The 25,576-nt window shown below is 40.4% G+C and overlaps 2 protein-coding genes across 3 annotated transcripts; both read right to left on the bottom strand.

Moving 5' to 3' along the window:
- Positions 1–131: 131 nt before the first annotated feature.
- On the bottom strand, positions 132–8,411 carry ttc34 (tetratricopeptide repeat domain 34). The gene is made up of 7 exons (XM_068324091.1): positions 6,697–8,411; positions 3,208–3,430; positions 2,894–3,086; positions 2,233–2,399; positions 1,622–1,895; positions 1,230–1,444; positions 132–828 (listed from the first exon to the last, which is right to left on the bottom strand). The coding sequence occupies exons 1-7, from the start codon at positions 8,409–8,411 to the stop codon at positions 283–285; spliced, it is 3,333 nt and encodes a 1,110-aa protein (XP_068180192.1). The 3' UTR covers positions 132–282.
- A 5,474-nt stretch (positions 8,412–13,885) lies between these two features.
- Positions 13,886–25,511, bottom strand: si:ch211-112c15.8 (tumor necrosis factor receptor superfamily member 1A). Of its 2 annotated transcripts, XM_068327816.1 has the most exons (11): positions 25,364–25,511; positions 24,227–24,299; positions 24,018–24,140; positions 22,994–23,119; positions 22,864–22,891; positions 21,560–21,699; positions 20,965–21,100; positions 20,773–20,855; positions 20,323–20,360; positions 19,967–20,066; positions 13,886–16,245 (listed from the first exon to the last, which is right to left on the bottom strand). In XM_068327816.1, exons 1-11 carry the CDS (start codon positions 25,376–25,378, stop codon positions 15,878–15,880), a joined length of 1,230 nt encoding a protein of 409 aa, XP_068183917.1. In that variant the 5' UTR covers positions 25,379–25,511; the 3' UTR covers positions 13,886–15,877. The 2 variants fall into 2 exon arrangements, with proteins under 2 accessions (XP_068183917.1, XP_068183922.1); XM_068327821.1 differs by lacking the exon at positions 20,965–21,100 and having other exon boundaries at positions 20,773–20,940.
- Between the last annotated feature and the right edge of the window lie 65 nt (positions 25,512–25,576).

The raw sequence follows: 25,576 nt of genomic DNA, 5'->3' as shown, positions 1-25,576 counted from the left end.
TAATTAAACTAATGGACTTAATTTCATGCTGCATGATTTCCTACATCTAATCATCATGTTTATAATGTTTTCATTTCCATAAAAGATTTAACCACAAATGTACAAACTACCAAAGTTAATGGGTCCATAAAATCAAAGATAATAAAACAAAAAAGTTTGTGGCATTCAAAAGATTCCCATAAGTTACATGACTTCTCCGAAGCACAGGATTTTAGGCACTAGCACGGCTACATTATAGGAGCTGGACTGGAGCTGCTTCTCTTTTGCAATTCTGAATTGACCCTAGTTAACATTGCAAGGGCTGGATACTTCTCGTTTGACTCTTGCCCTCAGTCTGCGGAGCTCTGTGTTCTCACGGTCCATGATGAGGCCACATTCGATCAATTTCCAGGTTTGACTGAGCTGTTGCTCTCCATAAAGCAACAGCGCTCCTCGTAGGAAGCACTCAGCCAAATGTTGCCTCCCGTGCCCAGCCTCCACACACTGGATTGCCCGTTCTCTGTCAAGCTCCAATGCCTGGCTGAAGTCCTCCAGAGCTGCTACTTCTCGAGAACAGAACACCAGGCTGCGGCCTCGACGACACAGATCCTCCACACGGACCTGTTGGTCAATGGAGCAGCCGGAGTCAGATCTACCATGTTCCTGGATAACGATGTCCAGGTCAGCTACGGCCCGCTCATGCAAGCCCAGGTGAGCAAGGCAGGCAGCCCGCTGGCGTAGATACTGGAGTTTATGATTGCCCACTGCTTGTATAGCCACAGTCAGAAGTGTGACAGCATGGTCCCATTGGCCCCTTGATGACACACTGCTGGCCTCCTGTGCTGCAGCCTGTTGCAACACAAAAAAAGCAGTCTGTGTGTACATGTATATAAATACACACACACACACACACACACACACACACACACACACACACACACACACACACACACACACACACATATATATACTGTATACTGTATATATATATATACAGTATACAGTATATATACACTGTATGTATATATATATACACAGTATATATACACTGTATATATATATATATTTACATATATTTATAATGTATATATATACATATATATGTATATATATATATATGCCATTTATATATGGCTCCAGGTCCCCGCGACCCCTGACACGGAAAAGGGGTAAGAAGATGAATGAATGAATGAATGAATGAATGAATGAACGAATGAAATTATACAGATGATCCCTGTATATGGGTGTACCTGCATCAAGTGTTTTCGCTGGTTGAATGGGATCAGGGACATCAGGAAGCACAGACCAGACGAATCTTTCTCTGACATTTTGCTGAGTCTACGAGCTGCACTGTGGTAGTTCTGCTGCCAGGCCTCCACGACGCCCATCCTGGCTTGGGCCACTGCATCTCTTGGATCCTGACCAAACACCTGGCACAGATGAGCCCCTGCTGCTTTAACATCACCTGGATTAGATCAATAATGACACCAGGCAGTAAGCATTGCTGTGAAAAAGGAGCACCATTCAATGAATCAATCTATTCAAGGAGAAACACAAATAAACCTTTAAAAAATCTTTTAGCTTGTCTATTTCCAGCAACACCAAGAAAATCAATGAGAATTCTAGATTATTTGTATCATACCATGAGCTAACAGTATGTCCACATAGAGAAGGTGCCATCTGGGGTCCCTGCAGTTTGTCTTCATCAGAGCTCCACTAATTATAAATGCCTCTCTGAGCTGTTCTTCAACGCAGGGGACAGCGTAATCGACCAGGATGTCTGACAGATTGTTCCGACAAATCTGGTGCAGCCAATCACAGACCAGCCTCCGTGCCTTATCCTTAAGTGATGAGATGTCTTTTGTAACACTGTCAGTGTTTATCCGAAGTGCTGACAGAATATCATGGGTGCATTCCTAAGGGTAGAAAGCAATTTGAATTTTACATATTAATTTAATGTATCACCCGCAGCAGCAGCAGCAGAAGCTGTTTTACTAAATATAAAATAAGTAAATTTATTATGAAAGAGAACAGCAATCCACCCCCGGTGCTCCTAATCATCAAAGTTATTCTAAGTGTGTTGAAGTCTCTGCCAAGATGGCAAGTCATATCATCAGTATCTTTTATTTTGTTAGTCAAAATAAGTTTTATACTTGATATGCTGGTTACTTTTCAGTACCTTGCAGGCAAGAGTGTATAAAACTCCTGAAGAGTAGGAATCGACTGAGTGAAGTAGTTTCAAGCCAAGAGTACCTTTTGTTGGTTCAACATGAGATACGTAAAGCCTCGTCCACAGAGGGCCGCTACATGTTTTGGATGCTCTCTCAGAATGGTACTAAAATCAAAGATGGCTGTCTTTCGTTGGCCAAGTAGGGCATAACACTTTCCTCTCTCCAGCAAAGATTCTGGAGCATCACCACCTTTAGAAAACAAGATGGGATTAGTTTCACAACATCTGCAACATTACTATTTTTTTTTGTGTTGTTTTTACCAATTCAAACACTGATAAATATTCAAAAACATCTAAGCTGTATGTTGAAGTGCTTTAAGTGTGTGTTCAGACGGAATGCTGGTCTTCCTGCTCTTTGGATTAAAAAATCCAGCCTGACCTTCTTAGAATCAGATTTTTATTTTTTTTTGCATAACTTCAATATGATTACATTTATAAAGTGCCAGGGTTGGCTGAGGTTGAGCCTTTCCTAACTGCAAATCAAACTAATTGCATTGCATAATCTTAATCTTAATAATAAGTCCACAGATAGCATTCACTGAACATACTGAGCAGGTCCTTAAAAGGACATGGAATACACTTAAAAGAAGCACTACAAAACACAGAGTCCTACAGTTTTTACAATTTTGCACCGACTTCTAGTGAAGCCAAAATCTCCTTTTTGCTCGGAATGATTTTAATCACCAGATGCCATGATTGCGAGAGACAGGTATGCCACTGCCTCCCTGACAGCGTGCTCCTCTCTTGTGCCCTCCAGGATGCGTTTTGCAGCAGAGTGACAGTGTGCCTGGAACAGGACCCTATCCTTCTCTTGTGCTATCGCCAACAAGGGGCGCAGGCAACTTGTATCACTACATTGAATGAGCTTCTTCAGCAGCTGTGGGGAAATAACACAGTAAAAAAATCACTTTGATTAGGTGGGAAAAGAGCTTAGATACTATAACTGTATTATTTCCTCTGGACCTCACGTTGGGAACCATGACCTCAAATCTACAAACCTGATTGGTGTCGTAAAGAAAGCCTCTGTGCAGCTGCAACAGGGCAAGACGTGCCAGGACTGGTGCCCGAGGACTGGTAGATCCAATAGAAAGTAACATCCGGTAGGCCTCCTCCACACGACCAAGCTGGTATAAAGCATCTGCTGCCAGAATCTGAGACCCATCAGCATTGGGTTGGAGCTCCATGAGAAGCATAGCCAAAGACTGGACACCAGCAGGAGTTCTAATTCAAGTGGCAAGAAAATGAGCAACAAGACCAAAAGATGGCTAAACGTGAACAAGAATCTTCATCACAACAGAGATCAGAAACTGAAATGTGTGTATAACCACACACCACCCGAAAGACCCCACACCACACAGTCACAAGAGCAATCTGGTATATGCAATCAAATGCAGCAAGGAATGCTCAGATGTCTACATAGGGGACGCGCATGGCCCAACCCAGAAGAGCAATCTCGTCAGGTCAGGACTCAGAAGTCTTCCTTCATCTCAAGGAAGGGGGACACTCATTTCAGGATACTGATGTTCAGATCTTGGACAGTGGAGACAGATGGTTTGAGAAAGGAGTGAAAGAAGCCATCCATGTCAGATGATCTGCGACACTACCTTTCGCCCATTTACAATAAGGTCCTTTCAAAACTCTCAAAAAGAATGTCTCAGCAGATTAACCCAGGTGACGTGTCTCACACTAATGACCCTCATTAGTATACAATGACTCAGTGAAACACGCATTTTAACGACCCCCCTTTGACAACCCCTGGCACCCTCATCAACCATTGTTGAGGAAGTGCTTTCAACTACGGTTGTTAATGAAGGTAGTTTCAACTACAGTCATTTAAATGTGAATAGCACTGACCACACCCCACAGGATTAATAAACTGGGACAAGACCAGCCACCTTCAGAACTGACAAAGCCTCTTGGATGAGAGGCGAAACATTTTTAAGAAACTTTCTTAAAGTCCAGTGGATCTGTAGTGAGAGCAGGGAATGGCATTGTGTTCTGTAGTAAGAGCAGGGAATAGGTGGACGAGAAGCTAGAGAGGTGGTGAAGGTTTTTCCTGGAAGGGAGAGGAAGGTTAGCCGCAGTAAAACAGAGTACATGTGTGTGAATGAGAAGGACCCAGGTGGAAGAGTGAGGTTACAGGGAGAAGAGATCAAGAAGGTGGTAGATATTAAGTAATTAGGGTTAACAGTCCAGAGCAATAGAGAGTAGAAAAGAGGTGAAGAAGCGTGTAGGATGGAGCGGGTGGAGAAAACCATTAGGTGTGATGTGTGATAAAAGAGTTTCAGCTAAAATGAAAGGAAAGGTGTACAAAACTGTGGTGAGACCAGCGATGTTGTTTGGTCTAGAGACAGTGGTTCTTAACTCGGGTTCAATTGAGCCCTGTGGGTTCGGTGAGTCGGTTTCAGGGGTTCGGCGGAGAAGGAGGTCAAGACAAAACACCGGACATGTTGTGTCGAGTGTTTTTGCCGAACATACATGAATCACTGTGTACGTTTGACACATCGTGTCAATTGGTGATGACACGCCCCCCCCAGCCATCACTGGCTGCAGGTGATCACGTGACGCTACATCAATTAGCCTACCTTTACTACAGGGGATTTTGCACACTCAGTAGTCGATTTATGCCTGTCATGATGGAAGTCATCTGATTGCTTTCTTAATATTTTAATTCATAGTAACTATGTTGAGCAAAAAAAGAAAGTGGTCGGACGAATATGTGCAACGTGAATTTACATGTACTGTATAACGGAACGTGATGGGAGTCAGTGTTCTGCATTATTCATAATGTCAAGTTGAGCAACTCTAGTCTTGCACTGGCAAAGATAAAGGAACACTTCCTTAAGCTGCATAGAAAACAACAGAAACAGACTTTGCTGTGAAAATGACATAAGAATAGCACTTGCCAAAGTGAAGCCACGCATATCTGAACTGGTCTCTTAATAACAACAACAGAAGTCACACTGATTTGCAGGTAGGTCATTTCATGTGAGTTCATGCACTGTCTTTGGTTTTGTTCTTTGAAAAAGGTGACATTAATGCACAATTCATTAACCAGTAAAACATACACTTATATCTTAAATTAAAAAAAACAAACAAACAAACAAACATTTTTTTTACTAAAGAAGGGTTCGGTGAGTGAGCATATGAAACCAGCAGGGTTCGGCACCTCCAACAAGGTTAAGAACAACTGGTGTAGAGACAAACATTGCAGTGTCACTGAGGAAAAGACAGGACACAGAGCTGGAGGTAGCAGAGATGAAGATGCTGAGGTTCTCTGGAGTGACCAGGATGGATCAGGAATGAGTACATCAGAGGGACAGCACATGTTAGAGGTTTTGGAGATAAAGTCAGAAAGGCCAGACTGAGATGGTTTGGACATGTCCAGAGGAGAGATATTGAATGTATTGGTAGAAGGGTGCTGAGTTTTGAACTGCCAGGCAGGAGGCCTTGAGGAAGACCAAAGAGGTTTATGGCTGTAGTGAAAGAGGATATGAAGGTATTTGGTGTGAGAGAAGAGGATGCAGAAGACAGGGCTAGATGGAGGCAATTGGTTTGCTGTGGCGACCCCTGAAGGGCAAAGCCGAAACGAGAAGAAGAAGAAGCAGGATTTATTTAAACAGCTTTGGATAATCATGAACTGGATAAGTGAGAACCCACACAGACAGATGTTCAAAATGTCACTTTTTTAAAAAGTAATACCATTAAACTATAGTTGTGTGTCAGCATGTCCAATACAAAATATATGTTTATATTTCCTCTTGGGTTGATCATGTAGGGTATCATGATCATACTAATGAACTGTTCATAAAATAAAATCTATGGAAATTTCTAGATATTGTAAAGTTAAATATGTTAAAATTGTATTTCGAATTGTAGATAAAGACATTCCCGCAGCCATTCAATCCTTTTAAAAACTAAGAAAAAGCACATATAACCTCCGAGGTCTATTACAATTTGAGTCTGTTAAAGCAAGAACAAATGTCAGACAAAGATGTGTGTCTGTACTAGGAGTGAAACTCTGGAATGATTTGGAAGATGAAATTAAATTGATAAAAATTCTGTCTAAATTCAAGAAAAAAAATTAAATATGACTGAATTGATGGTTATAAATGTTTGTAAGTTTGCTGAGGTGAAGTCAATGGATAGTGAATAATTCGATTTATGTGAATGTTGTTAAAAAACAAAATAATGTTGATGTTGTTGTTGTGATTAAGTTGTTTTAATCAAGGTGGGCTTCTATAAGCAATTTGCTTCAGCCCAGTCCTTTTTTGGTTACTATTAATATAATGGAAATATGTTTTGTTTTTTTAATGTGAAATATGAACAACCAAAATAAATTTCATTCATTCATCTATTCATCTATTCATACGTTCGTTCGTGCGTGCGTGCGTTCGTTCGTTCGTTCGTTCGTTCGTTCGTTCATCAACTGTGCCAAATTGTCTTCCAAAAGAGACCAGTGGAGTAAATGCAGAAAACAATCCTACCCTGATCTGTGGTTGTCTCTTTTTGATGGAGCCTCAGGCGTATTCCCCTTCTGGGATTGTTTAAGGTCTGCAACGGAATAGGACTTGGATTCATGTTCTCCAGTCCTTTCAAGCATGACCCGTCCCTGTTCCAGCAAAATAGTAATCAGCAGCCCCCGGTAGTTCCATGGCACCAAGCAGCGGACTGTCAGGGCTGTCTCCTGAGGATGCAACATGCTGGCTGTCGCATAGTCTAGAGCTGTGAGATAGTCTGAGCCACTCATCATTCGCAGCAGCCCTCTGCCACAAAGTGCCCTCACACAACTGGATGGATGAGGGGCCTCATGTTCAATTACAGCCTGGAAGTCTTCTAAAGATCCCTTGTGGTCATAAGAGAAAAGTCTAGCATATCCACGAAGAACCTGAACGGTGTTTTGGTAGCTTTGCTGAGCTCTGGCAGCGGCTAACTGGCTACAGATTGAAAGGGCCTCCTTGTGTTCACCCCTGAGAAGAAGGCAGTCAGCCAATCTCACCCGCAACTCTCTGTGTCCACCATTGGACTCTAAATGACACAAAGCACGTAACTGAGCGATCACTGGGTCCAGGAGTTCAACCCCTTCAGTGGACCGCAAGTCTGAACGGGTGAGGACCCTTTCTCTGTAACCAGTCAGGTCCCTCTCTGCCTGCTGACGGAGGTGGTTACGAGCAGCCATATCTGTTCCGTGATCTGTGAATAGTCTTTGAAAATAAAGACGAGCAGTTGCGGGGTGAATCTTAAACGCCTCTCCGATATCCATGCATGCCTCTGCAGTCTGTCCACCTGCTGACAAGGAGGCAGCAGCTCTTCCAATTAAGAGTCCAGCTCTCCTCTCAGGAGAGTATTGGAAGGACATTTCTGATGTACTCTCTGGTGTTTTCTGACAATCACTGTGACGTAGAAGAGCGGAGTACACCTCTACGCTGTCTTGAAACCGGCTTGTCAAAAACAAATAACCTGCTTGAAGTTCCAGAACTTCTCTGTTACCTGGGGAGATACCTAACAAAAACTCTAAAACTGCAGAGGACGTCTCTTCATGCAGTGTATTATTCTCTTTTGTGGTCACTTCACGCATTCTGTCAAACATTAGAGAAGGATGCATAAGCAATACTTGGTTTGTAAAGGCCCTCACTATTTTGGCCAGATGCTGAGCTTGTCTGCTTTTAACCAGCGTGATAGTTTCGGCTTTGTTACTCTGGTACGCCTTCAGGTAAAGCTTCAACCCCTTGATACTGTGGGGGTCTGCAATTAAGCAGGCCAGGGCACGGGTTATCTCTAACATCGTAGTAGTTGTTCCATGTAGATGAGGATATTTCTTCCTATCAAGTAGAGCACTACAGCGAGCAAATATCTCCTCACAGCCTTGCCCACCATTCTGCAGAAGAGACTCCATCTTAAAAATTGTAGCTGATAGGTTGTTGGGGCAGAGTGTGGACAGGAACACTGCTGCAAGACCCTTATTGATAGTTTCAGTGGGTTGGCTCTCCCAATGACCATCAAGCAAACGTTCCAGAGCAGAGATCACCCCACCAAGATTGGACTTTTTTTTCCTCATGTGTGACACAGTGGAGGCAGCATGACACCTGAAGGCAGACATGTAGAGGGAGGTTGCCTTTTCAAGTTCTCCGGCATCAAGGAGCTTGTCTCCTTCCTCACATAGCTTTAAAACATTGATGTCAGGCCGGACGACAGCGGTCATGATCAGGCAGCAGGTTCTCTCTCTTTGATAATCCTGTTTCACCCGTTCACATTGGCATCACCTTCACAGTAACCTGTAAAAATAGAGGAGATTCTTGGTTTTGTTTGTTTGTTTGTTGGTTTTTTAACTTTATTAAGTTGTATGGTACAACTATCAATAAGACACTAATTGTATCCAATTCATGCGCGCGCACGCACACACACACACACACACACACACACACACACACACACACACACACACACAGAGCAGGTGTTTCATTCTGAAACGCCTGCTGTGTTCATCTTTGTGAACGAAGCTAAACTGACATGTTTAAAGGTGTGTAGTAAATGGACTCACCGATGACGTCAGTGGCAGCTCATTTCCTGTAACGAAACTGGACGGAACAGAAAACCCGGACCCTCTTTCAGTAATTCAATAGCTCTCGCCTCCCAGTTTCCGGGGCAACACGATTTGTCCAGTCATTAATAAAAGCGAACAAACACTGTTTTTAGACGTTTGAGTCAAACGGAAAACCAATAAACCACATGACGGTGAAGCTCTGGATGAGTGCGTGGTGTCGTCGGGACGATCCCACCACAGCTGTCGTTCTCGTGAGCACGGGTCTGGTTGCCAATGGAAACCACAAACGCTCGTGACCACGGCACCAGCGACACGCTGCGGTCACGTGAGCGTCCACCACACGGGAAGTGCCCCCATATTCTAGGATTTAGGATAATTAATCAAATCCTAACAAACGACGACGTCCGATTGTCAAAACAAGAGGTTTTGCTGTTGTTGTTCTGTTTGGACAAAAATAAACTTATTTGGATGTGCAAGAACAAAGTTGAGCAATGGATACCCAATAGATGATGAACACTACCCACACACCAATAACCACATGTACATTTGCTGCATGGCTAATGACATGGGATGCAGTAAAGTACCTTGTACACATCAAAATAACATCATTGAGTGTTTTTTAATAAGCAATTCATAAAATATGCATTTATTCTACTCACTGGACACACAAACAAGATTAAACATTTTTACCGTCTAGTTCCTTCAGTTAAATATTGATTAAATTACATTGTGTAGTTAAAAAATCACTTTCCTGTTAAAGTTGACATAATATTGCTGGCCTCAAAAATAACATACTTCAATTGACTTTAACTAATTGAAATAAGCAGGTTGTACATGCACAAACATGAAGTACGTCTCTGTTTAGGTTTTAAGAAAAACACATTGCTACTCTTCTTCTTCTTCTTCTTCTTCTGGGAGACTTGCAGTGCTCTTCACTCTTCTAACGAATGTTTTTAACTTGTTCAATGAAAACTTTAGTATCAGGAAATTCATCTACGGTGCTGGGTACAATAGATCGAATCAGAGAAAGTGGCAGCTTTTAAATTTTATTTCTGGGGAGGCAAAACTTGCAATTTATGTGACCAGGAAGAGGAAAATTGAAAACAATACCGTTCAAGAAGCAGCTACTGTTTTTTGCTGTAACATCAGATGTCGCTTAAAACTAGAATTTGGTTTCTATAAATTGACAAAAGACCTGAATAACTTTAGGAACATCTGGTGTTACAAAAATGTCCTATGCACTTTAGTTGATGACCACCTCACTTTTGCAAACTTCCTGTTATAATGCACTAATTCTTATATTGTATTTCCCTTTGTTTCTTGCTGTTTAATGTTTTTGAGTGTTTAGTGTTTTTGAAATTTCATCTAATGAAAAATTGTAAAATGCTCTAAATGTTCTAAATGTTCTAAATGTTAAATGTGATTGAAGTTTGTTTGGAAAAGATCTTCTGAGACACTTAAATGCTTTCATCTAATATAAAACTGCAAAATGTTTGAATGGAATTAAAGTGTTTTTGCAAAAATCAAAAAAATCTTCTTCTTCTTCTTCTTCTTCTTCTTTTTCTTATTATTATTATTATTATTATTATTATTATTATTATTATTATTATTATTATTATTATTATTATTATTATTATTGTTATTACTACTATTATTATCCATCCATCCATCTTCTAATGTTTTATCCGCCCGAGTGGGTCACGGGGAGCTGGAGCCTATCCCAGCTGGCATAGGTGAGGAGGGGAAACTCAGGGCACGACGCCAGTGCACCGTGTAGCCACACACAGACAATCATTATTTTTATCATTATTATTATCATTATTATTATTATTATTATTATTATTATTATTATTATTGTTGTTGTTGTTGTTGTTATTTCCTCGCAGCCTTTGCAATGCCTCACCTCACACATTACCATGGACTGTGATTGGATTTGCTGCTGGTCGACATCCACTGACATTTTCGTTGTGATCGTCATGATATGTTACCGTTGGGGGATGTTATCAAGAGGCATGGCATTAATTTCCATAGTTATGCTGATGACAGACAGCTTCACATAGACATTTCCCCATTCCTTGGGTTTGTGCTTGCTGAGGGGGAGATCAGAATGGATTCCGAGAAGGTTTCTGCAGTTGCGTAGTGGGCCACCCCCAGTTCACGCAAAGAGGTCCAAAGGTTTCTGGGTTTTGCCAACTTTTATAGAAGGTTCATCCGCAATTATAGCTCCATAGCCTCACCTCTGCATGACCTTTCCTCTCCTCACAGACCTTTTGTCTCGAGCCCAGAGTGTGAAGCAGCATTTCAGACTCTAAAGAAGAGTTTCACCTCGGTCCCTGTTCTCATCCTCCCGGACCCCAGCCAGCAGTTCGTGGTAGAGGTAGATGCTTCTGACATCGGGTTCGGGGCGATCCTCTCTCAAGTCAGTTCCAAGGACGGTAAGCTACACCCTTGTGCGTTTCTGTCAAGGAAACTCTCTTCAGCTGAGCGTAATTATGACATTGGTCACCAGAAGCCTTCCGGAGAACTCAGGTTCTTGCCCATTCCTCAAAGCCCCTGGTCCCATATCTCCATGGACTTCGTCATGGGGCTTCCCCCCTCGAATGGTAACACTGTGGTTCTGACGGTGGTGGACAGATTTTCTAAGATGGTTCATTTTATTGCTCTTCCCAAACTCCCCTCAGCCAAAGAAACGGCTGAGGTCATGATGTTGAACATTTTCCGGATTCATAGTTTTCCCAAGGAATCGCGGCCCTCAATTCATCTCGCGGTTCTGGAAGGAATTTCTGCTGGGCGCTACTGTCAACCTGTCCTCCGGGTTTCACCCATAGACCAATGGGCAGGCTGAACACCTCAACCAGGAACTGGAGACCGGCCTGCACATCACGGCGTCCCAGAACCCCGACACATGGTCACAGAAACTGGTTTGGGTCGAGTTTGCCCATAATATTCTTCTGTCTGCTTCCACTGGATTGTCTCCTTTTCCATATTGTTCATGGTCACCAACCATCTCTGTTACCCTCTGTTGACTCTGAGTCTTCGGTGCCCTCTGCGTTGGCCTTGGTGAGGCGTTGTAGGAGAACCTGGGAGCGGGCCCGCCAGAATCTCCAACGACAGTCCACCAGCTATAAGGCAGCCGCAGACCGTAAGGGAACAACCGCCCCAAGTTACAGACTCAGACAGAACGTTTGGTTGTCTACCAAGAACTTACCACTTCGGGTGGAGTCCAAGAAGCTCGCTCCCAGGTTCGTCGGTCCGTTCCCCATCGCCAAGGTCGTCAATCCAGTCACAGTCCAGCTGAAACTCCCAAGGTCAATGCGAGTCCACCCCACGTTTCATGTTAGCCACATCAAGCCTGTCAGGACCAGTCCTCTTGTCCCTCCGGCCAGACCACCTCCACCCGCCCGGTTCATTGATGGCGACCCGGTGTTCACTGTTCGACTCCTGTCTGATCATCATCGAGGCTGGGGGGGTCCAGTACTTGGTCAACTGGGAGGGCTATGGGCCTGAGGAGGGCTCCCAGTTCGTCATGGACCCCTCCCTCATCCGGGATTTTCATGCCGCCCACCCTGACACTCCTGGGCCTTCAGGGGCCGGCCCTTGAGGGGGGTACTGTCATGATCCTGTTTTGTTAAGTGTTTTATTTGCTTCCCTATGTTTCATGTCTTGTCTTCCTGTTTTATTTTGTGATCACTCACCCCTGTCTCTGTTCCAGGTTCCCGTCTGCCTGCACCTGATCCCCGATTATATTTCCGGCACCTGTGTCCAATCACCCCCCATCAGTCCTGTGTATATTTCCCCTTTGTGTCTTGTCTCGTCACCAGTTCGTTGTAGTTCTTTGCTCACATCCCAGCCTTTTGTCATAGTTCTTGTCATAGCTTTTCGTGTTTGAACCTTGCTTGTTTTTTGACATTGCCTTTTCGCCTCCCGCCTTGGATACCTCTGCCTGGATTGACTGCCTTACCTGTGTACCGAACCTTGCCTAGAATAAACCTTGTTTTCTGATTTTACCGCTCAGTGTCGTGCACTTGTGTCCTGCATCCCTGCGCTACATTCATGACAGAAGTACTTGTCATCGGTCCTGAAGCACACTGAGAAAAACTTAATTTAAAACTCAAAGCCCTGGCTTTTAAGACATTTGAGCGGGTGAAAAACCTTGGTGTTATTCTAGAATCTAATTTGAATTTTAATGCTCATATCAAAACTACGGTTAAGAGTGGATTTTATCATCTAAAGAACATTGCAGGGGTAAGACCATTTTTATCTCGAACCAACACAGAGACACTAATGCATGCTTTTATTACTTGTAGAATTGATTAGTGAAACGCTCTTCTTTCTGGTCTCTGCAAAAAAAGTAGTACTCCATTACAACATCTCCAAAACTCAGCTGCATGAGTTCTGACGAGGACCAGAAAGAGGGCTCACATTATACCAATTTTAAAGTCTCTGCACTGGTTACCTGTACGCTTCAGAATCGGTTTTAAGATTCTTTTAATGGTTTTTAATTCTCTTAATGGTCTTGGTCCTAATTATTTATCTGATTTGCTTGTAACATACCTGTATACACCCTCTAGATCTGTCAGCTCTTCAGACACTACCTTTTTAATTACTCCAAAAGTTTTAACCAAAACATATGGCGAGGCCTCCTTTTACCACTATGGCCCACGTTTGTGGAACAGTTTGCCTGAGGACCTGAGGAAAACAGTCTGTGGATATTTTTAAAAGCAAACTCAAGACCCACCTTTTTAACTTGGCTTTTAATGAAACTGTTTTTTTTTCTTTAAAGTACTACTTTTTAACCTTTTAGTCTACCATGTGTGTGTGTACGGAATGAGGGGGGACTTTTCCTGTGTAAACTGTTTTTATATTGTTTTTATGTAAAGCACTTTGGGCTACTCAATTTGTATGAAAAGCGTTTCATAAAGTTTGATTGATTGATGACGATGATGATTAGGATAATGATTAGCATTTGTCTATCCAGTGCTCTAAACTGTCCTGTAGTATATATTGTTAATCATTTTCATCCCACATCAAATTCAAGCCACAGTTAAACTTTATTTTCCTCCAAAATGATCCTCGACCCCCACAAAATATACAATATATTGTTAATTCCTTTGTAACATAGTTGTCGCAGGTTTTGAACTCACTTTGAATAAAACACAGTTCATCTTATTTCTTTACCCAAAATGTTTCCAGTATAAACCTTTACTTTGAAAAGCAGATGTAAAAAAGAATGAATCATAAATCTGTAAATAGGGAGCAGTTCTCTCTTAGGGACAGACGGCGGGTTTGACAGCTGAGTAGAAACTGCTTGTTGTTTCGAGTTGTCAGGAAGTGTCTATCAAAGGAATCTGTTGCTTTCGATTCACAGAAGAACTACTCGGAAGGCAATTCTCGGAATATTAACGCGAGAACAGATCATTGAAACACATGAGTTCAAATGCAATTCAGAACATATATTATTAAAGTTACCCGGTTTCACACCTACATGTTCCTGCTGTGCAGAAAATCAGGTGAATGCTATAGTGCATATAAACATATTGTGATCATTACATGCGTCAATGTCTAGATATCCTTTTTTTTTTTTCAGGCAGTTCAAAAAATATGGGACAGCTGTTCTTTTTGCTTAAAAAGAATTTGCAATTCATGAGAGAGGTCTAATCCAAGTGAAGAATGAAAGCCCCTCCAGCACCCTGCCAACATTTTATTTGTGAAGGGTCCTGTGCTTCACACTTCACAGCAGCTGCTGCTGTTCAAACACCCAGCTAACACTCCCACCTTAAGGCCAAGACTTTTATTCACACATTTAGGCACCACACATGCTGTGTTGACCAACAGCCATGTTGATGTACATTTGTCTCATATGTTAGAGAGTCTAGTGATGATGAAAATCCAAATCCTGACTGTCTTCCTAAATTTCCCAGTTTGGGATAAGTAAAGTATATCTATCTATCTATCTTCATCTTACTTAACATTGCAACAAAATATGCGAGTACCCTTGATGGTTTAAAATAAATAAATAAATAAATAAAATACAAATAATATATATCTACACACATAGCTCTTGAGGTTCAAAGCCAAAAAGCTCAGATTAATATTAAAACATTAATTAAAGAATCCATCCATCGTAATTATCTCGTCTTCACCTGCTTATCAGGCTTGCAGGTCACGCGTCAGCTGGAGCCTAGCCCAGCTGGCTAAGAGCCAAAGGCAGGGTACCCCTTGGATAAGACGCCAGCTCTTTGCGGGACTGCACGAAAGACAACAACTATTTGGAGTGATCAGTTCACCTTAGCTGTATGTTTCTGGAGGTAGGAGGAAGCCATTAATGTTAAATGATATGTAGAAAGTCACTTTTAAACTCAATTGAATTGACGCATAAAAAGTCTTCACCAAAGGAAAATATCACCTTAGATGAGAAGAATGTGTGGTTAGGAAAAACCCAACCAACCACACATTGACATCATTTATTTGCAGGAATCTGAAAATCTGACGTCCTTTGGGGATTTCAGTTTTCTATGCTCAACAAGAATCACAAATTATAGTACAGTACTGTATATACAAGACCTTTTGCTTTTGGAGAAGACATCAGAAATAGAGAAATGCTCTCCAGCAGTGTTCACACATTATAAATGTACATAGCCATGTCAACAATGTTTATACTGAAGTCTCCACTCTGAAATACAACACCAACAATCAAGCACCAATTCTGTTAGAATTCAAATGAGAATGCTTTTCTTCACCACTTCCTTTGTTGTCTTCATTCACATGCACATTAATGGAGTTGTATACATTCACATTTTCAATATGCTGTAAAGCCACAGCCATCCACAGTTAGTCTTTAAGAGCCTTTACACAAGAAGACGTGTGTTGTTTGGTGTTTGATCAATGCATTTCATAGGACCTATTTTTTACTACAGTACTGTCAGAGTGATTTTATTAAATTATATTTAACTGGTAAAAGTGGTAGGAAAAGATAAATGAATAAATGTGTGTTTTGTGACATTAATGGGGTATGTGGCTCCAGTCAGTAACATCTGTTCTAGTTTCTATTCTTATTCAGTTATCCCAGGCTAAATGTGACTGTCTCTCATTTGCCTGTCAGTACAGCATCCTCATGTAGAGCCTCAGGAGTCCTGCATTCCCACAATGAAAGCATGGTCTCTAAATCCTTGCTGTAGCTCCATTCTCCACTGCATCTTCTCCAGTCTTTCTTGTAGTTGCTGAGCACACCCTGTTAAATCCATGAAGTGCAAGGCAGAGAAGATCGCATTCATGCTTGCAGAGGAGTGCTGGCTCCACAACCTCAGCATCTGGTACTGCCTTTCTATGGAGCCCACACCTAAACCGGCTTCCAGTTCAACCCGCTCCAGGTGTTGATCAGCCACAGACAGGAGACGCAAGAACTCCTTCCACCTACGTAAGGGCACCTCCTTGATAATGGCGTAAAGCACAGTGGCTGGCCAGTGCTCCGATTGTTCATCTTGTTTGGCAGCTGAATGGAGGCAGGAGGAGAGGCAGATGCTGGATGAGTAAAACTGAAAACTTGCTCTGAAAAAGGTCAGATGCTTTCTGTGCAATGGCTGCTGTTCCACTGCATCAACTAAAAAATGCGCTTTTGAAGGTCTAAAGTTTCCCCTTTGCGGTTCGACATACAACTCAGTTGTACTGAATGCTTGTCCTCTGGTCCACTGAAAGACCAGACTCACACTAAGACAAAGGTTATCAAGATATTCAAGCTGTTGAGGCGCACTCACCGCTGATGATGTTTTCTGATTTACTTACAGTCAACCAATCACATGAAAAAACTTTTTTTTTTAAATTGTCTGTTTGGTAAAGCCTGGCACAGCTTTTCTTCTGTGCACCACAGAGCTTTATTGTTGTTTAGAAAAGAGTCATGATGTTATGCTGGGAGACATATCTCATTGTTAGCCATTAGCTCTGCTGTCTTCTTCTGCATCGCAGTGGTGTCGCTGCTCTTGATTTATTTGATCTACATTGTGCATTTGACCACACTGACCATCACATACCATTACAAAGGCTGAAGCATTTTATAAGCATTACAGGAACTGCGTTAAACTGTTTTAAATGTAATTTGTTTATTGAACATGCTCCTTTACTGTAAAATTACTCTAAGGTGGGTATGAATTTTCAATGTTGTTTGGATAATGATGATGATAATGATGATGATGCAAGTATACTCACCACTGAATCCAGATTAAATTAATGAGTTAAAATTTTTCTGGAAGACATGCAGATTAAGTCATGCAGATAAAAAATTAAATGTTGCGTATAAACTATTATTGGATTAGTATTATTATTTTTGTTGTTTTTCTCGAAAAGACATTATCTGATGACATAACTACTCTCGATTGAGATCTAGTTCAGAATATGTCCTTTAACTCCATTATGAAGTACACTTCTTTCACTTATGTAGTACAAAAACAATCATGTAATTTTTGCTTGCATTGCAGAACTAATATTTTGTGCTATTGTTGCTTCTGGGTTTATCAATGTAGCTCTTTATTATCAGGCTTTCCTGGGTCTCACTAGACCTTCAATAAGATTTCTTTCTCATTAAAAATTTTTACTAGGCAGGGTTTGTCATAGACAAGATGTCTTCCCCACATGTGATATACAGTGGTACCTCTACTTACGAAATTAATTGGTGTATAAAAATGCATTAAAACATGTAACAAATACATGTTACGATTGGATTATTACACAATAAATAAGAGTTGTGCATAACGTAAAAAACGAAGAATAGAGTAAAGAATAATAATGACGGTCATTTACCTTTTAACAACTGTCCCCATTGATTTTGCCCTCTTTGGTTCATGCGCTCCTATCTCACCATGCCGAACAACAGAGTGAATTCCAGTCCTCCTTTTGAACTTCTCCCACCACCCACACTATGCCTTAAACTCCTTAAACTTCCGTTTGTTTTAATAACGTGGCGACAGTAGATGCATTACGGCCATATTCTTTGGCGAGACCAACCAAACGCATCCCTTTTTCATGCTCTTCTATTATCTCTTGCTTTGTTTGTATGGACAAAAAAACTCTGTTCTTTTCCTCTTTTCTCCGTCACTTTCTTGGGGTCCATAGTGAATACGTACTCGAAAAGTTATTATATTTGCACAAAACTATCAGAACACCTCACGGGTCGAGTGCCGAATGCCGAGACACTCCATAAGCACGTTCTTGCTCCACACAGAGGTGGAGTGGCATCCCTCTTAGCCAATGGGATGCCAGGAAGATACGTAATAGGTAATAGCCAATGGCAGAGCAGCTATGAGAATGTTGCGTTCAGGAACCTGTGGGAGATTCGAGTATCAGCCGGGTACTGTGTTTTTACATTACGTAAGTCGAAATTTTTTTCGTAAGTAGAGGTAATATTTTCCTGCTGAGAAATTTCGTAAGTAGAAAATCTCGTAAGTAGAGACATTCTTAAGTAGAGGTATCACTGTACAGTGAAAACAGACAACTTCCATCCATTCATTTCAGAGAACCACAATGTTGTCAGCATGGCATCCAGGAGGGGGATTTCTGCTGAACTGTAAATGCCAGATGCAACGACATGACATCATTGATTCCAATGCATCTAAGGGCTTATTCAGCTATTTTTCTTTTCAGTTCTGCAACATAGGACTGTTACAAGCAATTAATGCAAAATAACAAGTGCGAAGTATTCGTCTCTTGCGTTTTGATATAAAATATAAGACACTTGTCAAGCTTTTTGTATTTTCAGTTGTAAATAAAATAGAAATTAAGAATTAAAAGACAATAATTTGCCAAAACGTATTTCAATGCAGCTTCAGCATGATGTACAAGGATGCAAATTGTTGATGGTTTAGTGACATGCTTTCACTATCTGATTTTCCATTTCCCCTAATGCTGCAGTATAGGCTGATGAAGGTACGTGAAAACGTCCTGTTTCCCCATTTCAACCTCCACACTGTTCGCCACAGAGCTGATCAGTGATAATAGCTTGCTGAAAAAGCAGAGATGAAACGATGGTACTACTCAGTATGAAAACAATGATAATGTATTGCATTGGTAATTACATGGAATGAAGTCATTTTCCCCATGTGACATTTACCATGTCACTAAGTTGAAGTATAAAGTAAAAATTCTATGTCCTTCTAAATACTTCAGTCAACAATAATGCAAGGATGTCTAGTTGGTTTGACTGTTTTGTCTGTATCATTCAAAATAAAGATCCTGCTTGATGCAATCTAATTGATCAACTCAGGTTTCTCTTTTCTCCACTTTTTCCAAGTATGAGTGGTGTTGATAGTCATTTAAATGTCAATTTGTATAGGAAAAACTAAATTGCCAAAATAAAATGTATTTCTGTGTAGTGGGTACAACTCTCTGTCTACCGTCTCAAATGTACCATAAATATGTTAACATAACTGATTCTAATTGCATTTCAAACATTTTACTCCATCAATCACTTGAACTAGCCTGACACATGTAAGTTTTATTGTTTTTGTTTATCAGTGTGTTCATAAACTGCATGCTTTACTTCAGTCTTTGACCTGATTCAGATTTTTAGTGATGACACATCTTTTGAGGTCAGAAAGTGTCTCATTTCAGGGAGCTGGTCATATCTACCCTGAAAAATCAATATTTCACATCTATTTATAATTGATTCCTAATTTATTTCAACTCACTTTTGGAAATGTAAAATATGCATCTTTCTCTCTTTTTTTCTAAATAGGCTTTTGATGTAGTTTTTCCTGTCCTTTAACACATCACTTTCCCTCAGCCCATGTAAAACATGAAGTATCTATATGACTCACAAAAAGGTCATGAATCCACAATAATTTCAGTGTTGTTTTTTCTTACACTGTCTGACTTTACACAGGGACATTTATCTTGACTTTGTTACTTGTTTTAAACTACAAAAAATCAATCTTTCTGATGAATGTCTAGGTCTATAAATCTACTGAGTATTTCTCTCTCTCTTACACATACACACCCACACATGCACGCACACACACACGCACGTACGCAGGCAGGCAGGCAGACAGACAGACAGACAGACAGACACACACGCACACGATATTTAGGGAACAAAAAATATATTTTACAAAACCAGTAACAATACCAGCAATGAAGTATAACTAATTATGAACAATTATTGGAGAATAATATTGACATATTGAGCGGCTACATATCGTACCATGGCAACATGCACTGAGTCTTACCCTCAGCATATGGCACTAGAGGAGCAATGTAAGATGGTTCAGGTGTGCCTGGATGCTGACTGACGTCCATCCCAAGGCTTTCCTCCAAAATTTTAAATGTCTTGACGGAGACAAAAGGACAACAAAAACATCTGTTGCAACAAACTATCTCTAGAGAAGAGCATTGAGGAAAATCCCCCAGGTTTCTTTAATACTTGTAACAGCTTTATTTCACTTTAATTACTATTTGTGATTTACATTTGACCTTTGTTTTACTTGATCTTTTAAGGTTCCTGTTTTTCTGACAAGAACTCTCCACCCACAGCCCATCACTATTGTTATCTTGGCAAAATCAAACATGAAAACTGAACACCTACCAGTGTAGTCAGGCCATTGCCGTCATGACTGCATCGGTCTGTTCAGGGGACAGAAGATATTGTCAGCGCACATCCTGCTTAATTTTTTACATAAAGTTAATTTATGATTGAAGGCTTGATATAGTGAATCCTGTCTTTCCTCATGTACCGTCAGTGGTTAAGCACTAAAGTCCTTAAGTAAATGTTTCACTGCAAAGAATTAGCAGTAAAATGTACTGGAAGGATTTGGGGTAAAAAGATATTTGCTCATTCATGGTGTTGTCATATTAAGAAATATAACAGTGAATTATAATTATAGATGTACTGATCAGTAGGCAGCGTTGAAATTTTGTTTTTTACAGACTGTGAGGTAGTTCCTGTACGACACGGTCAGATTGACAAGCCGATCATATAGTTTATTTGTAAATAAGTTCTAAAACCTTCAAAAAAAGAAAAAAAAACACTGGTTACCATTGAGATTGGGCTCCACATTCTGTGACTGAAGGTCTCTTTTCTTACTCCTGCAGGGACAGTGTGGACATGTGATAGATTTTCTGTTGAAGAGTGACAGGAGCCATAAGATGCCCAGAAATATCACTGCAGCCCCAAAGACACTCAACCAGGCAGTTTGGTTCACTTCTGTGGAAACAAAGAAAGACTCACATCATTTCACCACCATCATTTTTGCTGAAAACATGAATAAGCCACTGCCGGGGCAGCAGTGGATTGTGGGGCGGCAGTGGCTCAGTGGTAGAGCGGGTCGTCCTATGATTCAAGATCGGTGGTTCGATTCCCGATCCTGCCCAAAAAAAAACAACCCGGAGGTGAGCTGACACCTCCCACTGTCAGCTCACCTCCGGAGCACTGCCAAGGCGTCCTTGAGCAAGGTGTTGTCCCCTTTACAAAGATTGCTCAATTGGGGGGCACCAGGAAGGAGCTGCCCGCCACTCTACCTCCCTTGCATGCCTACCAGCCCCCTTGTGTATGTGTGTGTGTGATACAGGGGCCTGTATTCACCAACATACTGTATGTATGCATGCGTTTGAACCATTAACTAGAGTGCGCTTTTTTAATTTCCCTTCGGAGATGAAACCAGTATATAAAATTAAAAATAACGATAAAGATACGTTAATTTATAGCTGATCACGGAGTAAGAGTCAGCTTGTACTTTAGTGGAGTGTATATGGGGGGGAACGTAAGGACTATGAATTGTTTTACTACTTAAAGTGTTTACAGCACATAAAGAGCTAACAGTAACCTGTAAGTGGATTCACAACAGGATTCAACGTGCGGCTTGCAGCTCCAGTCATTGGTGCAGATGTAGATGTTGTAGATGAAGTTGAAAAGAGAGACTCTGTTAATTTACATGTCGTCTTACAATAAGAGTCGTTGAAACACCTGAAAAAAGAGTGTTTTATATAAGTACAGTATTCAATATAAATGACATTTTTGTTATTTTACAAATACATTTATCTACTGATGCTGTTGTTAACATTAGTCCTCATAGGTTTAACCACCAGAGTCATCTGATAAGGGTGAAAAAACTCAGTCAATGAACACAGTTTAACTTCTGTCTCCGTACGCTTGTGGTATGATTGTTCCTGTCACTGAATCTTCTAAAACTCCAGGTGTCCATGGTCATACATGTCATGTCATTTCAGTTTGAAGTTTGTGCTTTCTACTCCAAAAGATAAATGTGATTGGCAGTAGGTGCCCCTCCCTGTTTGAGATAGCTTCCCATTGTCAAAACAAAAATAAATACAGGTAAATAAAAAGCCTAAGTAAAATACAGTATTCTTAATGAACACATTATGTCTTTGATTGTGCGCATTCATTCACAGTTGTGGGAAAGCTCACAGTCTTGACTGCTTGGCATCCAAGATTGGACGAGATTGAGCATTTTCAGACGGATATGGCCTTCAGCTCTTTTGTGTTCATTAGAAAGAGATATTTCCATGACCAGCATCGACAGAGGGGTTATTACACCAAACCATACTGCTACACAATAAATCAATAAATCTGTCAAAAAACAACAAATTTCAGTTCATATCAACAAATCATCCAAGACTAGCAGAATTGATAACGCTGCCTTTTTGCTGAAACTTGAGCATCCGCTCCTGTACCCAGCACAGGTAGCGCAAGACCTCTCTAAAACCACAGGAAATGTCAAAAAGACATTTGTGGGGGGAGGGGGGATTTGTAATATATTCACAGACAATCAAGTCAGGAGGAATGTTATCTTGATCGTCTGTAATATAATCACAGACAATCAAGACAACATTCCCCATGATTTAGCCCTGCAAGACCTTTTAGTTATCAGATAGTCCATTAAAATGTGTTGTTTAGTTCCTTAAAACAGTCAAAAATCAAAAAAAATTCTATGTTAAAAAATGACAAGTAGAAAAACCCAATGTTAATATTGTAGAAGCAGCTGACTTACCTACTGAGTAGTTCAATGGTCAAAATAATTTCAGATTAATTAATCAACAAAAAGAGTTTTGATTGATTTATTGATTGATTGATTGATTGATTGATTGATTGATTGATTGAAAGATCTCCTACCTTTGGTAATCCTGCTTCATTTCAATCCCTGAAAGAACATGCAAGGTTGATTTAGAGAAAGCAGGAAGTTAATCAATATGTCTGCTGTAAATAACCAATTCAGGAATTTTCTGCATTTGACTTCACTTACCATAGGTTTTACTGGGGCACTGATGGCAAAATTTTCCTGAAGTTTTATGGTTGTAGTAGTATCCTTCTTTGCAACTACATACCACATCACTTTTAGCTGTGCAATTCTGTTTAATCACCTCTGAACCTGGGAGAAAATCATAACACATGGTTGTCTAAATCACAGCATGAACTCAAAGCCCTGGTTAGAATTACTAAGCAAACTGATGATGAATGAGATGATTGGATAATTATTTATACCATTTGCTTTTAATGGTAAAAATTAGCATAGAGTGACTTTAAAATTATAGTTTAAAATGTGTGTTAAACCTGTCTCTGACTTTTAAGGGATGAAGTCCATTTTAACGTGGATTTATGGTTCATGTGGGTTTTCAATATTATGTGGAGGTAAGATGGGAATGCTGCTCAGTCTATGAATTCACATGTTGCTAAACAACATTATGATCCATCCATCTATCCATCCATCCATCCATTCATCCATCCCTCCATCCATCCATCCATCCATCCATCCAATCTGCCTTGCCTTGTGAAATAAGGCAAAAGGCAGGGTACACTCCGGACAAGATGCCAGATCATTGCACATGAAAGCCACATGAACACACATTCATAATTACGGCTATGGACCATTTGGAGTGATCAATTCACCTTAACTGCATGTTTTTCATGGTGGGAGGAATGTGAAGAGGACCCCGAAAGAACCAGGGCGAACTTACAAACTCCACACAGAAAAGAATCAAACTGGAACCTTCTTGCAGTGAGATCACAACACTAACCACTGCACCACCCCAGATCTGATATATATAGCCTCAAAATATAATACAATTGTATTTTGCTAGTGAGAAGTATTTCGTCAGAGTGCCTGGATAAATAATGGCCAACATACTCATTATCATCAACTAAAAATTTCTTTTTTTTAGTAGAATGAAAAAATGCTGATTTATCTCAACATGAAGAGAAGCGAATGCAGATTGCTACAAAAAGCACCATATTCTGTCAAGTAACCAGAAAATATCAGTCTTTCTTACGTTGACATTGTCCACAATGCATGCATTTTTCCACCGTATTTTCTACAGCCGTGAATGTTCCATGAGTGCATTCTTGACATTTGTATGTTCTTGGAAAGCGACATTTTTCAAATGCGTAATGTCCTGGGAAAACAATGAGTAAAAGGAGAGAAGAGTGAGTGATCCTTAATGTCACCATAACAGTGTAATGGTTCCTTGTGATGACTCACCTTTTGGGCACAATGATTTACACTCAGGATAACTTTGTCCATTGGACAAAAAGACTAGGATCAATTGGAAAACCTGAGGGATATACAAATATCAGTTGGCCTGGTAGCTTGATACCATCTGCTATCGCAATCCAATTATTGAACTATTTTTACACGTCTTTTCTGTTGCACTTTCAAATTTTCAAATATTATATCGACAATTCTAATTCAACACAGACTGTATCATCAGTCAACATTAGTCAGATACCTAAATACATACTACAGAGCTGAGCAAAAAAAGATTTATTTGAATCAATGAATTCTTAATACAGTGATGATAACATGGGTTTCTTTTTTTCATCTGAGGGGAGAGTGTGAGGGGACTGGAACTCTTGCCAGTTACGCAACATCTGCCTTAAAAATAAAAGTATTATTATTATTATTATTATTATTATACAGTAATAATAATAATAATAATAACAACAATAATAATGGTTATTGATCATGCTTTCTTGAAGCAGAGATGATCCTAGCAGCTGAGCTTTGAAAAATGTTTAAGACATGTAGGGAAGTCTGCAGATTGATGGAATAGAGGGAAGTACAGAAATCAGCTGACAAAATTCAAGCACAAGCAGGCACAACACAGAACATTTAGAACAAGAAGCTAGGTTGCAAACTCAAACACAACATGTCTGTGGAGATTCTCAGTCATCCAGGTCAGAGTAGACTTCCTTTTGAATGTAGACACCTGGACTTGTAGGAAACGTTTGGAGACATATTGCCTCTCATCCAGGAGACGTCTTCAGTTCTTTTCCAACAAGTCCAGTTGACTTTATTCAACACATTTATCATATGTGCCATATTTCTCTAAACAAAGTTGTATTCATATCATCCCCTGGAGTCGCCAATAATCTCTGTTCTGATTCAGTAACCAATGAACATGAAACTATGCACACAAAATTAATGCAGCATGTTTACTTGCACACTTTCATGGTAAGTGCAACTCTGTGATAAAAGGCATGACAGATAGGTACTCAATTGATCCCAAAGTCAAATTTGGGGATAACGCTTCCTTTAAACGTGATTAGTCCACTGACAGAAACATGTGACAGATTTGAAAACATTTTACAATTAAAAAACATTTTAATTTAAACTTACCCGGAGACAGTCCATGATAGAAGATATGGATGTAAGGAAGTCAAACAGCTAACTTGATACAGGTATTATTGGAACTAATTGAAAAAGAAAGGCCCGTGATAGCGGCTTGTCACCTCAACAGATGAAGGCATTTGTAGATTTCCTTTAAAGATATGTTGAGTCTTGAGAGAAGTGACGCAAGAAGCAGGAAACAATGAGATCTCATGTGCACAC

Source organism: Antennarius striatus, chromosome 2, assembly GCF_040054535.1.
Source record: "Antennarius striatus isolate MH-2024 chromosome 2, ASM4005453v1, whole genome shotgun sequence".
Classification (NCBI taxonomy): Eukaryota; Metazoa; Chordata; class Actinopteri; order Lophiiformes; family Antennariidae; genus Antennarius; species Antennarius striatus.
This window is presented reverse-complemented; position numbering and strand designations above follow the sequence as displayed.

Bases quoted from the DNA above. Each gene is read 5' to 3' on its own strand.
- ttc34 (XM_068324091.1), bottom strand. From the start codon at position 8,411: ATGACCGCTGTCGTCCGGCCTGACATCAATGTTTTAAAGCTATGTGAG. The intron at 3,087-3,207 runs GTTTGTAGATTT...ATTTCCCCACAG, and splicing joins TTCTTTACGACACCAATCAG to CTGCTGAAGAAGCTCATTCA. The intron at 829-1,229 runs GTACACCCATAT...GTGTTGCAACAG, and splicing joins AGCGAAAACACTTGATGCAG to GCTGCAGCACAGGAGGCCAG.
- si:ch211-112c15.8 (XM_068327816.1), bottom strand. The intron at 21,700-22,863 runs GTAGGAGATCTT...CTCTTTTTTCAG, and splicing joins ATGAAGCAGGATTACCAAAG to GTGTTTCAACGACTCTTATT. The intron at 20,361-20,772 runs GTAACCAGTGTT...TCCCCTGAACAG, and splicing joins TGTGGAGCCCAATCTCAATG to ACCGATGCAGTCATGACGGC.